The sequence below is a fragment of the Bufo bufo genome, chromosome 2, assembly GCF_905171765.1.
Source record: "Bufo bufo chromosome 2, aBufBuf1.1, whole genome shotgun sequence".
Taxonomy (NCBI): Eukaryota; Metazoa; Chordata; class Amphibia; order Anura; family Bufonidae; genus Bufo; species Bufo bufo.
In genome coordinates, this window is record NC_053390.1 from 609,117,441 (window position 1) to 609,135,699 (window position 18,259).

Here is an 18,259-nt window from a genome sequence, read left to right on the forward strand (position 1 = left end):
ATGAAGGGATGTGTATGTGCAATCCTGTCTTATTAATTCTGTCTTATGAAATCTGACTCCAAACACAGTGGAGTAAGTTCAGAGTTGACTGCAACCAGCAATATCGTCTTCATATGCAGTAAAAAAGCTTTTACAACTCAATTCAGTTATGAACAATCGGCTATCTTTCCTGATTCTCCCGTATATATGCATGCTCGGCTTAGCTGAGAATAAGGGTGTAGCGAATTCACTTCATTTGGAGCAGCGCTGCAATAACCAAATCCATCCACACAATGGACCAAGCTGACTAATAGCAGAGCTACTGCAGAACAGTAAAGCTGCACTTACATGAGTCAATAATGGTCCAGATTATCAGGAACGACGGGTCATTCCCCACAATCTGCCCATGTTAATGTGCCACCAATCACCTGATAAACGAGCGAAACACTTGTTCATCTGGTGATCCTGTCGTTCATGTAAATGCAGTGGCCTCCTTCACTGAGCAAGCAGCCAACTGTCAGGAACAAACTTTTCCTACCCGACAATTGGCTGCAGTATCATTCCGTTTAAATCTACCTTTAGGGTTCATGCACACATCCATTACCGTTTTTGTGGTCCGCAAATTGTGGATCTGCAAAACCCGGATACCAGCCAAGAGCCTGCAGACATTACTTTTTCACAAATGTCCTATCCTTGTCCGCAAAACAGACAAGAATAGGACATGTTCTATTCCCCCCCCCCCCCCCCATTGAAGTGAATGGGTGCATGCAAAAGCCACGGTCATGTGCATGAGCCATTAATCACTGGAGATGATGGGTCTCCACCTCCTCCAGTCAGATATTGATGGCCTGTCCTGAGGATAGGCCATCAGTATAAAAGGACTGGCAAACCCCTTTAAAGGGTTTCTGTCACCAGATTTAACCCTATTAAGCTATCTGACATTAGCGATGTGCTAATGTCAGCTAAACCTAACTAGCCTATTCCTACCTTTATCTATGCCCCCATTATGCCAGAAATCTAACTTTTATAATATGCTAATTATCCTCTAGGAGCAGGGGGGCGTTGTTCCTGCTCCTAGAGGCTCCGTTCTCCCATCTTTGTCGCCTCCCTCCAAGTCCTGATTGACAGGGCCAGGCAGCGCTCGCATTTGTCTGCCAGCCCTGTGCTCTGGTGAAATCTCGCACTGTTCAGCATTCGGCGCAGGCGCGGTGAGGGAAAGACGCTCGCAGGCTGCCAGCTTCCTCACCGCACCTGCGCCGAATACTGGACGGCGTGAGATTTCACCAGAGCACAGGGCTGGCAGATGGATGCGAGCGCTGCCTGGCCCTGTCAATCAGGACTTGGAGGGAGGCGACAAAGATGGGAGAACGGAGCCTCTAGGAGCAGGAACAACCCCCCCCCCCCCCCCCCCCTCCCCGCTCCTAGAGGCTAATTGGCATATTATAAAAGTTAGATTTCTGGCGTAACGGGGGCATAGATAAAAGTAGGAATATTCTAGTTAAGGCCTCTTTCACACGGGCATCATGTTTTTGGCCCGGATAAGATGCGGGTGCGTTGCGGGAAAATGCGCAATTTTTCCACGCGAGTGCAAAACATTGTAATGCGCGGGAGAAAAATCGGCATGTTTGGTACCCAAAGCCGAACTTCTTCACAGAAGTTCGGGATCGGTGTTGTGTAGATTGTATTATTTTCCCTTATAGCATGGTTATAAGGGAAAATAATAGCATTCCTAATACAGAATGCATAGTACAATAGGGCCGCTAGGGCATCTGCATAGTACAATAGGGCCGCTAGCACATCTGCAATACCCAGTCCCCATAGCTCTGTGTGCTTTTATTGTGTATAAAAACCGATTTGTTACATATGCAAATTAACCTAAGATGAGTCATAGCTTGAAAATATGACTCTTCTCTGGTCACACAAGTAAGATATGACTCTTTTATGTTAATTTGCATATGTATCAAATCCGTTTTTTACACAATAAAAGCACACAGAGCTATGGGGACTGGGTATTGCGGATGTGCTAGTGGCCATCTAGCAACCCGTGTCCTCAGCTCTATACACAAAATCCTGGTGACAGGTTCCCTTTAAGGCAGTTCTGAAGGCAAAAGGGGGTCCAACACCGTATTAGTATGGTGTTCCTAATAATTCTTTAGGTGAATATAGAACATGCTGCGTTTTTCACGCAACGCAGAACTGATGCGTGAAAAAAACACTCATATACACAGACCCATTGAAATGAATGGGTCAGGATTCAGTGCAGGTGCTATGCGTTGACGTCACGCTGAAAACTCGCTCGTGTGAAAGGGGCCTATGTGTTTATGTGCTGTCAGGAGTTCAGAGATTAGGGCTAGAGATCCAGCCGTCAGAACAGCACCCTGACGGAGTCATGTTAAAGCAGAAAGCCTGCTAGTCTACAAATGCACTGCTACTGAAACCTGTAGAGGAAAAACTGTTGCATTTTTTTAAAATAAATACTAACTGAAAAAAAAGATTTTAAAATGAATTGAATTCAATAATAATAAACTGCCCCCAATGGTGTCCATAGCCTTTAATGACCAGCTAATTTCTCTTCGGTATAGTCGTCATAATTCAGCCATCTGGACATACGCTTAGTGTGTGGTGACAGCAGGCTTACCGAACACACAGCCCTGTGGTCCTTTTTAGGTAGAGAAATCCATATTTCAATTTCAATAAGCATATGAGCGAGTGCCCTGGATTTTTCTACATTATTGATTGTATGGTTGAAGAACTCTTTCAGTGGTACCCTACGAAAAATGATACAAGGAGTGCTCTCCCAAGCTATTTCTTATTGTCCTTTGTAGGTACTCATGGCTGACTATAGATGCGTTCTTCTCCAGTTTCTTGGAGATGAGTTCAAAGGTTCATCTTTTTGTCATATCCAGATCCATATGATCAAAAGGGTTACAGCCGGAAAAGGCACTTCCTTTGGTCCCGTCTGTAGAGCAGGAGACTGCTGCAGGCTTAAGGCTCCTAGTAGGCTATCATTAAAGGGCTTTTATTAAATAATAAAAAGGGTCAGAATGAGTTTTAAAAAGGCAATAAACTCTCTCTCTCTCACCTATAGCCCACCACTGTCGTTCTAACACTGCTATGGTTCCCGCTGCTCTCGACTTGTTGGTCTCCGGCTCAGCACACAGAAAATGGCTTGGACTGGCCGCAGCAGTCACTACCATCAGCCAGTGACCGGTTAAGGGGGCAATTCAAGTCAACACCAGGAAGTGGAGAGCAGTGTTGGAACAGGCGGGTGGTTGGTGAGGGCCGGTATTGATTTGATAACTCATTCCAAGCCTGTTTTAAAATAAAATGATTCCCCTTGAAAACCTATAGATAGTCTTCTAACAATTATATTTTTAAGATGTTTTTATAGATGTGTCCTACTGTCATAATTATTAGAAAAAGGTCTTAAATTTGCACCCACAGAAAAACTGGACAAATTTTCGGTGTATATATAGGGATTCAAAAATGTATTAGAAATCTCTGTCTAAAAAAACATTTCCTCAAAAACCCTATAATGAGGACTGATCCCAAGAACCCATCGGGAAAAGTTATACTCAAAAATAGGTCAACACTGTTCCCTAGGAATGAAATTAGTGCGGAAATGTCCACTTTTCAAAAAAACGTTGAAGTGGACATCCGAAAATTAAAATCTAAGGGTCTGGGACAGGGAAACTTAACCAGACAGGAATGTCATGCCATAAAACATCTACAGAAGAATGAAATGATTACTATACGCCCCGCAGACAAAGAGGGCGGGGTAGTGGTTTTGAATTCAGTCGATTACAATGAGGAATGTTTACGACAACTGAGGGATGTGGCGACATATGAGATTTTAAATACAGGGAGTGCAGAATTATTAGGCAAGTTGTATTTTTGAGGATTAATTTTATTATTGAACAACAACCATGTTCTCAATGAACCCAAAAAACTCATTAATATCAAAGCTGAATATTTTTGGAAGTAGTTTTTAGTTTGTTTTTAGTTTTAGCTATTTTAGGGGGATATCTGTGTGTGCAGGTGACTATTACTGTGCATAATTATTAGGCAACTTAACAAAAAACAAATATATACCCATTTCAATTATTTATTTTTACCAGTGAAACCAATATAACATCTCAACATTCACAAATATACATTTCTGACATTCAAAAACAAAACAAAAACAAATCAGTGACCAATATAGCCACCTTTCTTTGCAAGGACACTCAAAAGCCTGCCATCCATGGATTCTGTCAGTGTTTTGATCTGTTCACCATCAACATTGCGTGCAGCAGCAACCACAGCCTCCCAGACACTGTTCAGAGAGGTGTACTGTTTTCCCTCCTTGTAAATCTCACATTTGATGATGGACCACAGGTTCTCAATGGGGTTCAGATCAGGTGAACAAGGAGGCCATGTCATTAGATTTTCTTCTTTTATACCCTTTCTTGCCAGCCACGCTGTGGAGTACTTGGACGCGTGTGATGGAGCATTGTCCTGCATGAAAATCATGTTTTTCTTGAAGGATGCAGACTTCTTCCTGTACCACTGCTTGAAGAAGGTGTCTTCCAGAAACTGGCAGTAGGACTGGGAGTTGAGCTTGACTCCATCCTCAACCCGAAAAGGCCCCACAAGCTCATCTTTGATGATACCAGCCCAAACCAGTACTCCACCTCCACCTTGCTGGCGTCTGAGTCGGACTGGAGCTCTCTGCCCTTTACCAATCCAGCCACGGGCCCATCCATCTGGCCCATCCATCTGGCCCATCAAGACTCACTCTCATTTCATCAGTCCATAAAACCTTAGAAAAATCAGTCTTGAGATATTTCTTGGCCCAGTCTTGACGTTTCAGCTTGTGTGTCTTGTTCAGTGGTGGTCGTCTTTCAGCCTTTCTTACCTTGGCCATGTCTCTGAGTATTGCACACCTTGTGCTTTTGGGCACTCCAGTGATGTTGCAGCTCTGAAATATGGCCAAACTGGTGGCAAGTGGCATCTTGGCAGCTGCACGCTTGACTTTTCTCAGTTCATGGGCAGTTATTTTGCGCCTTGGTTTTTCCACACGCTTCTTGCGACCCTGTTGACTATTTGAATGAAACGCTTGATTGTTCGATGATCACGCTTCAGAAGCTTTGCAATTTTAAGAGTGCTGCATCCCTCTGCAAGATATCTCACTATTTTTGACTTTTCTGAGCCTGTCAAGTCCTTCTTTTGACCCATTTTGCCAAAGGAAAGGAAGTTGCCTAATAATTATGCACACCTGATATAGGGTGTTGATGTCATTAGACCACACCCCTTCTCATTACAGAGATGCACATCACCTAATATGCTTAATTGGTAGTAGGCTTTCGAGCCTATACAGCTTGGAGTAAGACAACATGCATAAAGAGGATGATGTGGTCAAAATACTCATTTGCCTAATAATTCTGCACGCAGTGTAGTGACCCGCTGGAGCATTTTGACCAAGAACTCAAGATATTATGCAGGAGAGGGCTGGATTTGTCTATCATTTCTAATCAGGAACATGATTTTATTTTGGGGACACAGAGGAGACTACCTGTCTTCTACTGTCTCCCCAAAATTCACAAATGTATGACTAAACCGCCCGGCAGACCAATAGTCTCGGGTATAGGTTCAATATCATCAAACCTGTCGAAATATATTGATGTGCAGATGCATCCTGTTGTGAAGAAGATTAACTCTTACATTAAGGACACAACACATATTATACGAATACTAGAAGAACTAGAGGTCGAACCAGAGTGGATTATGGGCACACTGGATGTACAATCGTTATATACGATAATTGACCACCAGCAGGGTATGACAGCTGTACGAGAACAATTAAAGAGGAATGGAACAATAAATGAGACACATATAAACTTCATTATAGAAGGGATTGACTATATCTTAGCTCACAATTATTTTTATTTTGAGGGCAATTTTTACTTACAGAAATGTGGAACCGCCATGGGGACCAGATTCGCCCCAAGTTACGCTAATTTATTTTTGGCTGAATGGGAAGAAAATACCATCAAACCCAAACTTGGGGCAGATCTGGCCCTATGGCGTAGATTCACAGACAATATTATTTTTGTCTGGAAAGGAAGCAGAGAGGGACTAGAATCATTTCTGAAAGATATAAACCAGAACCAGCTTAATTTGAAGTTCACCTCAAATATTACGGAGGAGATTGAATTCCTAGATCTAAAAATTAGGAAACAAGACAACGGGTATATGTGTAATACATTTACAAAACCTACATCCAAAAACAGTTTTATACAGTTCTCCAGCTGCCATCTGCCAAGCTGGCTGATCAATATCCCTCTCGGCCAGTTTGGCAGAATTAGAAGGAACTGCACACAGAAGGAAGATTTCGAGATGGAAGCCACAAAAATTAAAAATCAATTCCTTGAAAGACAATATCCAGAGAATATCTTGGACGAAGCGTTGGTAAAAACTAGAAATACAGATAGAGCAATTTGGTTCGAGGATAAAAAATTGACAGATAAAAGGGGACATGATGCTGGTATAATTAATACCAGAATTATTCTCCCATTCAACAACAACCATAGGAGAGTGCAAAAAATTATAAAAACACATTGGCACCATATCTTGAGTGATAAGCTGATAGGCCATTTGATGCCAACTAGACCATCCTTAACATTTACAAAAGCTCCTAATTTGGGTCTCAAAATAGCTCCATCAACTAAGAGACCAACAAAGAAAGGTTTTTTCAAGTGTGGCAAATGCATTGCATGTAAGATCAATTCAACACCAAGGAAAATGACAACAATTTCCTCCACTCAAAATACCTATAAATGGGAGATTAAGGAATGCCTCACTTGTAATACCGTGGGTGTCATCTACCTGATCCAGTGTCCATGTAAAAGACAGTATATAGGACGGACTAAACGACCCTTAAAAACCAGACTGGCGGAACATATATCCAACATACGTAAAGGATATGATAAACATTGTTTATCTAAACACTACAGAGATGTTCATAACAAGGATCCATCCAGTTTGGTTTTTATGGCACTGGAGAAGGTAGATGCACACTGGCGTGGAGGGAACTACATCAAACAGATTTCCAAGACAGAATCAAGACGTACCTATGAGTTCGGATCAATGCTACCAGCGGGTCTTAATGCCGAACTTGAGATTTTCGGGTTTTTGTAAGCTGGGTTTCCCAGAGCTGACTCATACGCCGCAGTTGGGCCGTTTATCGGCAATGCGTCGGTGACTCGGACTGGGGCCCCCAGCCCCATACAACTCAACTCACATCTGATCCCATTTACATCCATCATGTATCGACTTTACTTGAAGACCACGAATGTAGGCCCAAATTGAGTCATGGCATGGGAATATGGGACAGACTCCATGTATATGTTAAATATAAGATGTATTTACCTGCTCATTTTAATCATTTTTACATGTTTCATTTTATCATTTTATTATTTTATTCAATAAATTTATATGATTATCATATCCCATTTTAAATCAAGTAAAAAATGAAGCTATAAATAAATAGTGCCAAAGCACAGTCATATGGTTATATAGCTATAATGGAGAAAGCATGCATCTATATGATGAGAAACTTTAAAGTGGTATATCTTGGTAAAGCAATCAGGAACAAAAACCTTTTCATACCACAAGTCCACAACAATAAAAGGATTGTGTATTCCAAAAAACGCACATATACGGAAAAATCGCATGGAAAACGCATACACAAAACCGCATGCAGAACCTTTATTTCAAAGAGGAAATCCAGTTTTCCACAGTTTGGGTGCTCCCTGGGAAATAAAAGGCGGAGGGTGACAGGTGTCAAGATACCACTGATGAAGGGAAAGTTGTTCCTGAAACGCGTCTGGGTTTGATCGGACACCTGTACAGAGCACCTCCGCAACCATAAGCGTGGCCACGCTATGAAAATTGGAACCTTGAGATAGAGGAAAGATCACTGGAACAACTATACACGGACCAAAAAGGCACCTTCCTCTGTCTTGTACCGGAAGACCAAAAGGTACGGACGACATAGACACGTGAGTCCCGTCCTAACTCCCGCGAGAACTCGGGGAAGCAGGCTTGAGGCATACTGAGCGTGACGCCGACATCATCGGGCGCCGCCAGACCCTCGCCCGAACTACTACAAACATCGAGGAAGGTAAGAGGAACTATGCCTACTAATGCAGTGATTATCAATGAATACTCAAGAACTGCCGGCAATATAATTATATCTTGAAATAATTCAAGAAAGGTCCAAGAACTGGAAAACTGAGACAGATTTCAGACATTGGCTTGCATCCATATAGGAATCCATTTGTATGCCACTATTATCCGTATGCCACCATTATTCATATTAACAGGACACGCAATATTATATAGTCAGCTGATCATACTGTGAACTGACTTAATTGAGAAGTAACCATTTACTGTGTGGACTCCATTGAACCTATAGTTGCTGAGTATATTGTATTCTATTGTATTTCATTTTTATACAGGAGTTTAGTGTTTTATATTTTTATTAAGATATACACGTGTAAACCATTCACTGTTTGATTTAATAAAATTTTATTGTCAAGTCCAAATGAAGTGTGCTCACCTATCACTTTAACAGTTTAAGCGCATATTTATTCAGAGGGTGGGTGTCCCTCTCATTTGGGTTAGCAGCACCTGTTCCAATAATTCTCTTGGAGTGAGCCACCATTTTGAAATTCAATGATATTTTTAAGATGTTTTTATAGATGTGTCCTACTTTGGGGAACATACCCACGTTTTGCTGCTCTGATTTAAACAGATTAAGTGGGGCAATAATTGAACATATTTTTTATTTGATTACAGCTACTATCTTATCCTGTGGATGGATTATTTATCTAACTTATTACAATTCCCGCAATATTGGACTCATTTTAACACTGGTATTAAATAGGTTGTACAAAGATGGATACATCCATATTGGTGAGTACTCACGTAAAATCGTTTGTCGTTCTATGGCAGAAACATATTTAGAAACTCTCAACCTCATTGAATTAGTTCACATAAAATGGAAGTTGTTGGGTATTGCTGATTTTGCGTGGCTTCTTGGTGCTATTTTAACACGTTGCCATGTGATACACAATTGTGAAATCTATACACATACGTTCTGACTTGTGTATGACATGACATCTATCACATGAATACAAATACCTATTATTGTGTTTTATTGTATGTAGCATGTGCAGTCATTGTTTTTTGCATTTCTCATCATATGCATTTTGGTTTATATTCATTCTTTGCTTTTCATTCATCTGCTTATGGCTTTAAAGGGAACCTGTCATCAACCTTATGCTGAGCGTACTGAGGGCAGTATAAAGTAGTGACAGAAATGCTGATTTCAGCGGTGTGTCCCTCATGAGCTGAAAGTAAGTGGTTGCTGAGAACCAGCATCATAATCATTGCAGCCCAGGCCTTGAAAAGAGTAACATCTACCTGAAAAGAGTCACGGCCACCTGAGAAGAGTCATGGTTATTCATAAATTCCTGCTCTCCCACCCACCTGCTGATGACTGACAGGCTTCTACCTAGTTTTCTCCCTTTCTCTCTAGGAGAGAACTGCCAATCATCAGCAGATGGACGGGGAGAGCAGGAGATTATAATAACCATGACTCTTCTCAAGTAGATGTGACTCTTTTCCAGGCCTGGACTGCAATGATTATGATGCTGGTTCTTGGCAACCACTTACTTTTAGCTCATAAGTGACACACCGCTGAAATCAGCATTTCTGTCACTACTTTATACTGCCCTCAGTACAGTCAGCATAAAGTTGATGACAGGTTCCTTTTAAAGGTGTTTTCCAGCTTTATAACCCTTTTTTTAAATTTGAATAGTTCTGCATTGCAGGATAGGTCATCAATGTTTTAGAGCTACACAACCCCTTTAATGTCTGAGCGATTTTTGTGAATAAAGCTTCTACGCTGATATGTGGTAAAACATAATGACCACGTGATTAATGTACGGTGTATCTCTAATGACCCACGTAAGTTAGTGATCATCACGTGGCCAGGACAGATTTTTATCCACTGGAAATAAATAATGAAGATTCGTATCAAATGACTGCAAGCTGAGATCTTGAAAACTGCAGGATTCATACAGGGAGCACCATGGAGGTTTCGTTCTCTGAAATCATAATAGTCATGCTTTAAAAAGTTTTCAAATTTACATATACATAAACTCAACTCATTTAAGCTTATAGACTTGCAGGGGTGTTCTGGCAGCATAATTTTAATAATGAGCAGGGTCAGAGTGGGGAAGAATAACAAAGATATACCGATCTCCCGCAGCTGCTCTGGTCCCTGCTCCTCCCTACTTCCTGTTCTCATGCCCGACACACTGGAAATGGCTTGGACTATTTGCTGAGTGGGCAGTCCGAGCCAATTCCAACATGTCAAGCTGAGAACAGGAAATGAATACATAATAAAGCCGTACTTATAATAACTGTAGTAGCTGGTATATACCGCATGTATGTAATTTGGGGGAAAGTGTAGAATGGATAATCTGCTTGCCTGTAGTTTGTTTTGATGTATTTTGTGATTGCCCCCCTTCCTTATTTCTTCATAGGATCGTTTTCCTTCTCTGTACTTTCTGGAAAGATTATGCTGCGTGAAATCTACTACATTTCAGAGGACATGTCAATTAGGTATTTCTCTCGCTTTAGTCTTGTTTTTCCCCCCTTACTTTTGTCTAGATAGAAGTGGACAGTTCTATAAACTGCTGACAAAATTGCCCCAAAATTCTGCAGGGTCGGCACAGTTAGCAAACAAATGACTCCTTGGAAACAAAAAGCTGATGACGCTGTTATCTGTAGAAGTATTTGCATTGGCAGTTCCACAAAAAAAATAAAAATAATCTTTCCTACAGTGACACAAGCTATAGGAAATGCAAGTGCATTAAGATAGTTAACTAACACTCTGCCGACAGCCATTGAAGGTGTACGGGCACCTCAAGGGCGGCTTCAGACGAGCGTGTTCACTCTGGGAAATGAGCTCCGTGTGAATGTAGCCTAATACTGTTTGTCTCTGCCCAACATCAACTGTAATGACTTGTTCTCGGATAATGCCGTCAGTACAAATGATTACAGCGGAGGTCGGGTAGAGACACACAGCATTATAAATCATCATAATGCTGTGCAGGCCGTTCACTACAGGAATGTACTCTCCCACGAGTAGCGTGTTTCACGCACTAAACTTTCTCGCCTGAAACTGACCTGAAGCTGGGCATGTTATACTTTGTGCAGAACCGAGTGGGCATATGCATGTTATAGACAGGAGGGATTGCATTCAGTGCAGCTTTATGACCAGCTTAAAAGGTGCCTGACATGAAATGTATGGACAGCATAGAGTAGTGACAGACAGGCTGGTCTCATTCGCCTGTCACTCACCAGCTAACTTGCTATATGATCATAGCAAACCCCCTGTAAAACGGGAAGCATACTCCGCTGTTAGGTCCCCGCTCCTTTGCTCCCTGTCCTTAACGGCCTTGCTCAGGTCCCCACTGTCAACATCCACTTTGGCACCACTGCAGCCAATGGTGGCCTGCTCCTTTTGCGTCCAGTCAATTGGTCATGTGACACAAGGGGGGCAGGTCACCACTGCAGCCGAGGAGCAATGCCGAGCAGGTGAGTATGCTTCCCTTTTTCAGGTCTGGCTGGGAGGTGGCCGACCCCTTTAAGAACTGAATCCAATATACAGGGTTAACGTTTTTGTTTTTGCTCTTTTATCTAAAATACATCTACTCTTTTACAGAGGACTTTGATTGATATGTTGTTTTATAATACAATAAATGATAACGTTTTGTACCTTGGAGTAAAGCCAAAATTCCACAAATTAATTGTACTCGGTCTTTTCTCACGAGTTTGCTGAAGTGTATTTTTATGTAAAAAGGTAGACATTTTTAAATTTCTATTGAGATTTGGAGCTGAGGCAGCAGTTGTACAATAGCTTAGTATGTTCTTGCTTCTTCTTAATACTGGGCCACGTGGGCTTGGTGCTCATTTCTGTTTTCTTTAATCATATAATCACGGGGTCGTATAATCTTATTGTCCTGCTGGTTAGGCTCCACAGTACATTGCCTTGTGCGGAAGGTCTTGCCTTGTTTCCTATTCTGTTACATTTATAGGGAATCTGTCACCAGTTTTCTGCTGCCCTAAGATCTCCAGAGCATGCTGAATGACTCTCCCCGCCCACCTGCAGCTGATTCATATATGAAAAACTGTCAATCACAGGCAAGTGGGCGGGGAAGCCAGAAGAAAATTTTGGCAAAATGGCTTCATCAATTAACCCTTCCCGACCGCACAACGTAAATTTACGTCGTTTAAAAATGGCGCCCAATCACAAGCAGAGTGAGCACTATATCAGCCAGGCACCTGCTGTCTTAAACAGCAGGCACCCGGGACTAATGTATGCGATTGACGAGAACGTCGATTGCATACATTTAACCCCCCAGATGCCGTGGTCAATCCCCTCAGATGCCGTGACTCCCGGCTGTCACAGCGTCTGGGGATCTGGATGTAGTGTGCACAGTAGTTCTTAAGGAGAGCCTGCCTGTGACCGTACTATTAAAAAATAAAAATATTTATTCCATATGGCAAACGGCAAAAAAAGTCAAAATGGCCAATTCGCCGTTTTTTTGGTCACTTCACCTCACCCAAAAAATTTAATAAAAAGTGCTCAAAAAGACATACAAACCCCAAAATGGTATCAATGAAAAATACAGATCCTGCAAAAAAAGATCCTTCTCAAAGCTCCATACAAATAAAAATCAAAGTTATAGGGGTCAGAATATGGCAATGCAAAAGAAAAATTAGTTTTTTCCAAAGTAAAATTTTTTATTTATTTTTTCAGTATTAAAATGCAAGAGAAACTATACATTTGAGGTATTGTTGTAATTGTAATGACCCGGAAAATAAAAGTAACGCGTTAGTTTTACCACATAGGAAACGGTGTAAAAAAAAACGGAAGTTGCTCTGTGTGCATTCCGCTTCTGCATTTCCGTTCCACAAAAAAATAGAACATATCCTATTATTGTCCGCATTACGGACAAGAATAGTACCGTTCTATTGGGGGTCAACTGTTCCGCAAAATAAGGAATGTACACGGACATCACCCGTATATTTTGAGGATCCGTTTTTTGTCTACCACAAAATACATACGGTCGTGTGCATGAGCCCTTAGGACACCAAAAAACTGGTGACAGATTCCCTTTTAATACAACAAGGAAAATATGTGAACTGATAAACTGAAATAATAAAAATTATTTTCTTATAATATTTCAGAATACAAGATGGATTTATTATATTTCGATGGTGGAAAATGTATAACCCAAAACAAAAACAGCATGGTGAGTGTACTTCTTGATTTCTAATTATGATGCCTTCATACTGTTTATTATTCTTATTATAATATAAAGAGTAAAAATGGTGACTTCCAAGTACGTAGACGGTATGTTCACATGGCTAAAATCTGCCACGGATTGGTTTTATGTGCGTAATCCACAATCAAAATGTCATCCGCAGCTTCCTGTTGACCTCAGTTGGGGAAACCCACCGTGTGCTTATGGTGGCATTTTTTCCAGTCCACTTCAGAAGTGGTATATTACTTCTTTGATGTGGATTTCAATGGGGAAGGGGTAAAAAAGCTAGCTTTTTTGTGCATTTCTGGCAACTTTTCTGCCAAATTGCTTATTGAATGTTTTTGATGTTAAATGACAAGCAGTATATACAGGAGATAAATTGTATATTTAAGACCGTCCAGAGAAAATATATCCTTAAATGAATATTTAATATTGTACATACAAATAATGTGTATCATGGGGCAGCACGGTGGCTCAGTGGTTAGCACTGGTGCCTTGCAGCGCTGGGTCCTAGGTTCGAATCCGACCAAGGACAACATCTGCATGGAGTTTGTATGTTCTCCCTGTGTTTGTGTGAGTTTCTTTCAGATACCCCAGTTTTCTCCCACACTCCAAAGACATACTGATAGGGACCTTAGATTGTGAGCTCTATTGGGGACAGTTGGATGATAATGTCGTCTGTAAAGCGCTGCGGAATATAGTAGCGCTATATAAGTGCATAAAATATTGTACTGGGAGCTGTATGTATGGTAGGTCTGCTGGTGGCGTTATATAGTTGATAGTAATAATAGCTATCATCCACGCAGCCTACAGAAAATCACCATAGTAAGTACCACAATTGGGGTGGTATTGGATTATAGATAATAACACATTTACATATGCTAATATATAGTTAAAAATATTGACACAGTTTGTTAAATCCACTGGAATTCTGTCTCCTTGTAGAGATAATGTCTCCTTTAGGAGACAATTCACTCTTAGTAGTGTTTGTAAGTCTATTAGTTAGTTCATCAGATTAGATACCGTGTTTCCCCGAAAATAAGGCCTCCCCGATAATAAGGCCCCCCGGAATATAAGGTCCCAGAAGTTACTGTAAGGCGTCTGACTCCTTTGGATCGTAGTGGCGGGCGCCGCCGCGCAGCACACTGATTGGCCGCAGCGCAGCCAGAGCTGTTCCGGCGGTGCGAGGTCTCTTTAAATCACCCGCCAGGACAAGCGCCGCCGCCAGGACAAGCTGCCCGCCTGCTGCTCGCTCTGCCCTGACGGAGTCTGGCTGACTCACATTTAGACAGTGAGTGAGTTGTGCAGGGCAGGAGTCTGGCACATTGTGTGGAATCTGGCCGGCACGGACACAGGGGTGACTGAGGTAGGGGGGGGAAATGTCTGATAAAGTGGTTGTGGGATGTCTGGTGAAGGTGGGAGGGGGAGAGACTAAATAATCCACTGTCCGCTGGCACAGGGGAGGGGGGTCACGTAAAATGACACAGGGGGATCAGAGGGGGGAATCAAAATGACACAGGAGGATAAGAAAGGGGTACTAAAATAGTAATCCCTCCCTCTGATGCTCCTGTGTCATTTTGATTCCCCCCTCTGATCCCCCTGTGTCATGGAAAAATAAGACATCCCTGAAAATAAGACCTAGCGCATCTTTTGGAGCAAAAATTCATATAAGACACTGTCTTATTTTCGGGGAAACAGGGTACACAAATGGTACATTTGGATGTTCATATTGTATCGATTGTATCATTATGTCTGCATTTTGCAATATTAATAGAGCTGCTGTCCCCCAGTGATCAGTGTTAGATACTGGCTGCCCGTCTATAGCATCTGCCAACCGTGGCGTCTCACGTGGCAATCAGTACACTGACCTCTGTTTCCTCCTTCCTATAGCTGGTTCAGCTATTGTTACCTCTACTCCCGGCCGTGTTCTCTGCAATCCCCGAGGTCGGTACCTGGCGTCCCACGTGTCTCAGTGCACCAGTTTCAAGTTTCTCAACCTCTTGGCGAGAAGGGGGATTCTGGGAGGATGATTGTATCGTCCGTGAAGTGCTTCACATCATACAATAGTAAAGAGATATTTTTCATACATCCATGGATTTTAGTAAGTGGGTCTCAGGGTTTGCAGGTGTGTCTATGTCCGCCAGACGCGTTTCGGAGTCCTGATCTTCCTCAGTGGCTACCTACACCTGGATACCCTGCCCACTTATATAGCCCTCTGTTCAGTCATCATAAAAACCCAAACTGGATTTCTTGCTCTCCTCCCTTTTTTTTGGGGCTTATTCATTGTTCCAAGTTTTCCAAATCAATCATATTTAGTTTTCTTCTTTATTAAAATATTATTGTACCAGCTCCAAAAAACGCATTGCGCTTGTGATGCGTTTTCAATGGATTTTTTGTGTATTGATGTGTTTTTTTTGTATATAGTTGCTTTTTGTCCTCAATTATGATTACTCATAATTATTTTTTACTTCTATGTTTGCATAATCCCAATTAAAAAAAAAAAAAAAACATATACAAACATATAAAGAGAAAAATATCCATCTTACTGTAATATAATCTAAAAAACTATCCCTCTTGCTATAATCTATTCAGGGATATACAATTATTTATATTTTTCTGCTTATTTATTTTTCTCTTTATAGATTATACTCTTATAAGTTTTATTTTTACTTTTGTTTGTTTTTTCCTTGCACTTTCTCTTTTAGGTTTCTTTTCTTCCTGAGACTGAGCAGTCACAATTTTCAAGGCTCAGGAAGAAAAGAAACCTAGAAGAGAAAGTGCAAGGGAAAAAAACTGAAGTAAAAATAAAACTTATAAGAGTATAATCTATAAAGAGAAAAATAAATAAGCAGAAAAATATAAATAATTGTATATCCTTAAATAGATTATTGCAAGAGGGATATTTTTTTTAAATTATATTACAGTAAGATGGATATTTTTATTTTATTTTTATCTTTATATGTTTGTATATGTTTTTTATATATTTGTATTGGGATTATGCAAATTTATAATGAAAAAATTATTATGAGTAATCGTAATTGAGGACAAACAGCAACTATATACAAAAAAAAACACATCAATAAAACGCATTGAAAACGCATCACAAACGCAATGCGTTTTTTGGAGCTGGTACAATAATATTTTAATAAAGAAGAAGAAAATTGAGAAATCGAGTAAAAACTAAATATGATTGATTTGGAAAACTTGGAACAATGAATAAGCCCAAAATAAAATGGGAGGAGAGCAAGAAATCCAGTTTGGGTTTTTATGATGACTGAACAGAGGGCTATATAACTGGGCAGGGTATCCAGGTGTAGGTAGCCACTGAGGAAGGTCAGGACTCCAAAACGCGTCTGGCGGACATAGACACACCTGCAAACCCTGAAGACCCACTTACTAAAATCCATGGATGTATGAAAAATATCTCTTTACTATTGTATGATGTGAAGCACTTCACGGACGATACAATCCTCCTCCCAGAATCCCCCTTCTCGCCAAGAGGTTGAGAAACTTGAAACTGGTGCACTGAGACACGTGGGACGCCAGGTACCGACCTCGGGGATTGCAGAGAACGCAGCCGGGAGTAGAGGTAACAATAGCTGAACCAGCTATAGGAAGGAGGAAACAGAGGTCAGTGTACTGATTGCCACGTGGGACGCCACGGTTGGCAGCCAGTATCTAACACTGATCACTGGGGGACAGCACCTCTATTAATATGGCTGAGTGTTGCAAAATGCAGACATAATGATACAATGGATACAATATGAACATCCAAATGTACCATTTGTGTATCTTTCTAGTGAACTAACTTACAAACACTACTAAGAGTGAATTGTCCCTAAAGGAGACATTATCTCTATAAGGAGACAGAATTCCAGTGGATTTAACAAACTGTGTCAATATTTTTAACTATATATTAGCATATGTAAATGTGTTATTATCTATAATCCAATACCACCCCAATTGTGGTACTTACTATGGTGATTTTCTGTAGGCTGTGTGGATGATAGCTATTATTACTATCAACTATATAACGCCACCAAGTAGACCTACCATACATCCAGCTCCCAGTGCAATATCACCACCGTATGATGCACATTATTTTTTATTCTTGCTTATTATTTTTTATTATGTTCTAGAATAGGTTTTCACCAATTGTTAATGTAAATGTGATTAATGTGGATGTACAAAGTAAATATTCATTTAAGGATATATTTTCTCTGGACGGTTTCAGCTGTAGAGTGCCTGTCTTAAATATACAATTTATTTCTGTTACTTTGATTGGGTGAGTCAAATTGACAAGAGCACCATATCCATAGTAGCAAGAGGGTGAGCCCCTATACTTTTTTATTTTTAGTATATACAGGAGAGTTTTCATTGTACGTGCAGTCCTATCTGCAGGAAGCATGTTACAGAGCGGGAGGAGTTGAGCAGATTTATTTATAGTTTTGTGGGAAAAGATTCAGTATAACTTGTATTTTATTAGTTTAGATCTCTGCCCGTCCAATGCTCAGGAGACGAGCGGGTTGTCTTACTTACTAATTGACAATTATCTCTCATACAGGGGAGGTTGTCAGTCACTCACCGGACATAGAAAGAGCAGAGAGCTAAACTGCGGTTTGCTCTCCGGTATGAGAACGGAATGGAATGCATTTTGCAACATTCCGTTCTGTTAAGTTATGTTTTGTCCCCATTGACAATGAATGGGGACAAAACGGAAGCGTTTTTTACAGTATTCAGACCCTATGACGGATCTGAATACTGGAAAATATTAATGCTCGTGTGAAAGTAGTATTGTAATTCTGCCTGTGATGAAATGACTGCTGAAAACTGATCTGTTTAGAACAGGAAGTCTCAACATATTATTATTAGGCTCAGCAGCCAGTGTGAAAACT

The 18,259-nt window shown here is 40.9% G+C and overlaps 1 protein-coding gene across 9 annotated transcripts in view; it reads left to right on the forward strand.

Annotated features, from left to right (window-relative positions):
- Positions 1-18,259, forward strand: part of KIAA1109 (KIAA1109 ortholog) — a 307,652-nt gene that overhangs the window by 22,029 nt on the left and 267,364 nt on the right. For all 9 annotated transcript variants that reach the window (XM_040418406.1, XM_040418409.1, XM_040418408.1 and 6 more), the window contains exons 3-5: positions 8,821-8,937; positions 10,575-10,653; positions 13,288-13,352. In XM_040418406.1, the coding sequence (XP_040274340.1) occupies positions 8,821-8,937; positions 10,575-10,653; positions 13,288-13,352 (261 nt within the window). The remainder of the gene's footprint in view (positions 1-8,820; positions 8,938-10,574; positions 10,654-13,287; positions 13,353-18,259) is intronic.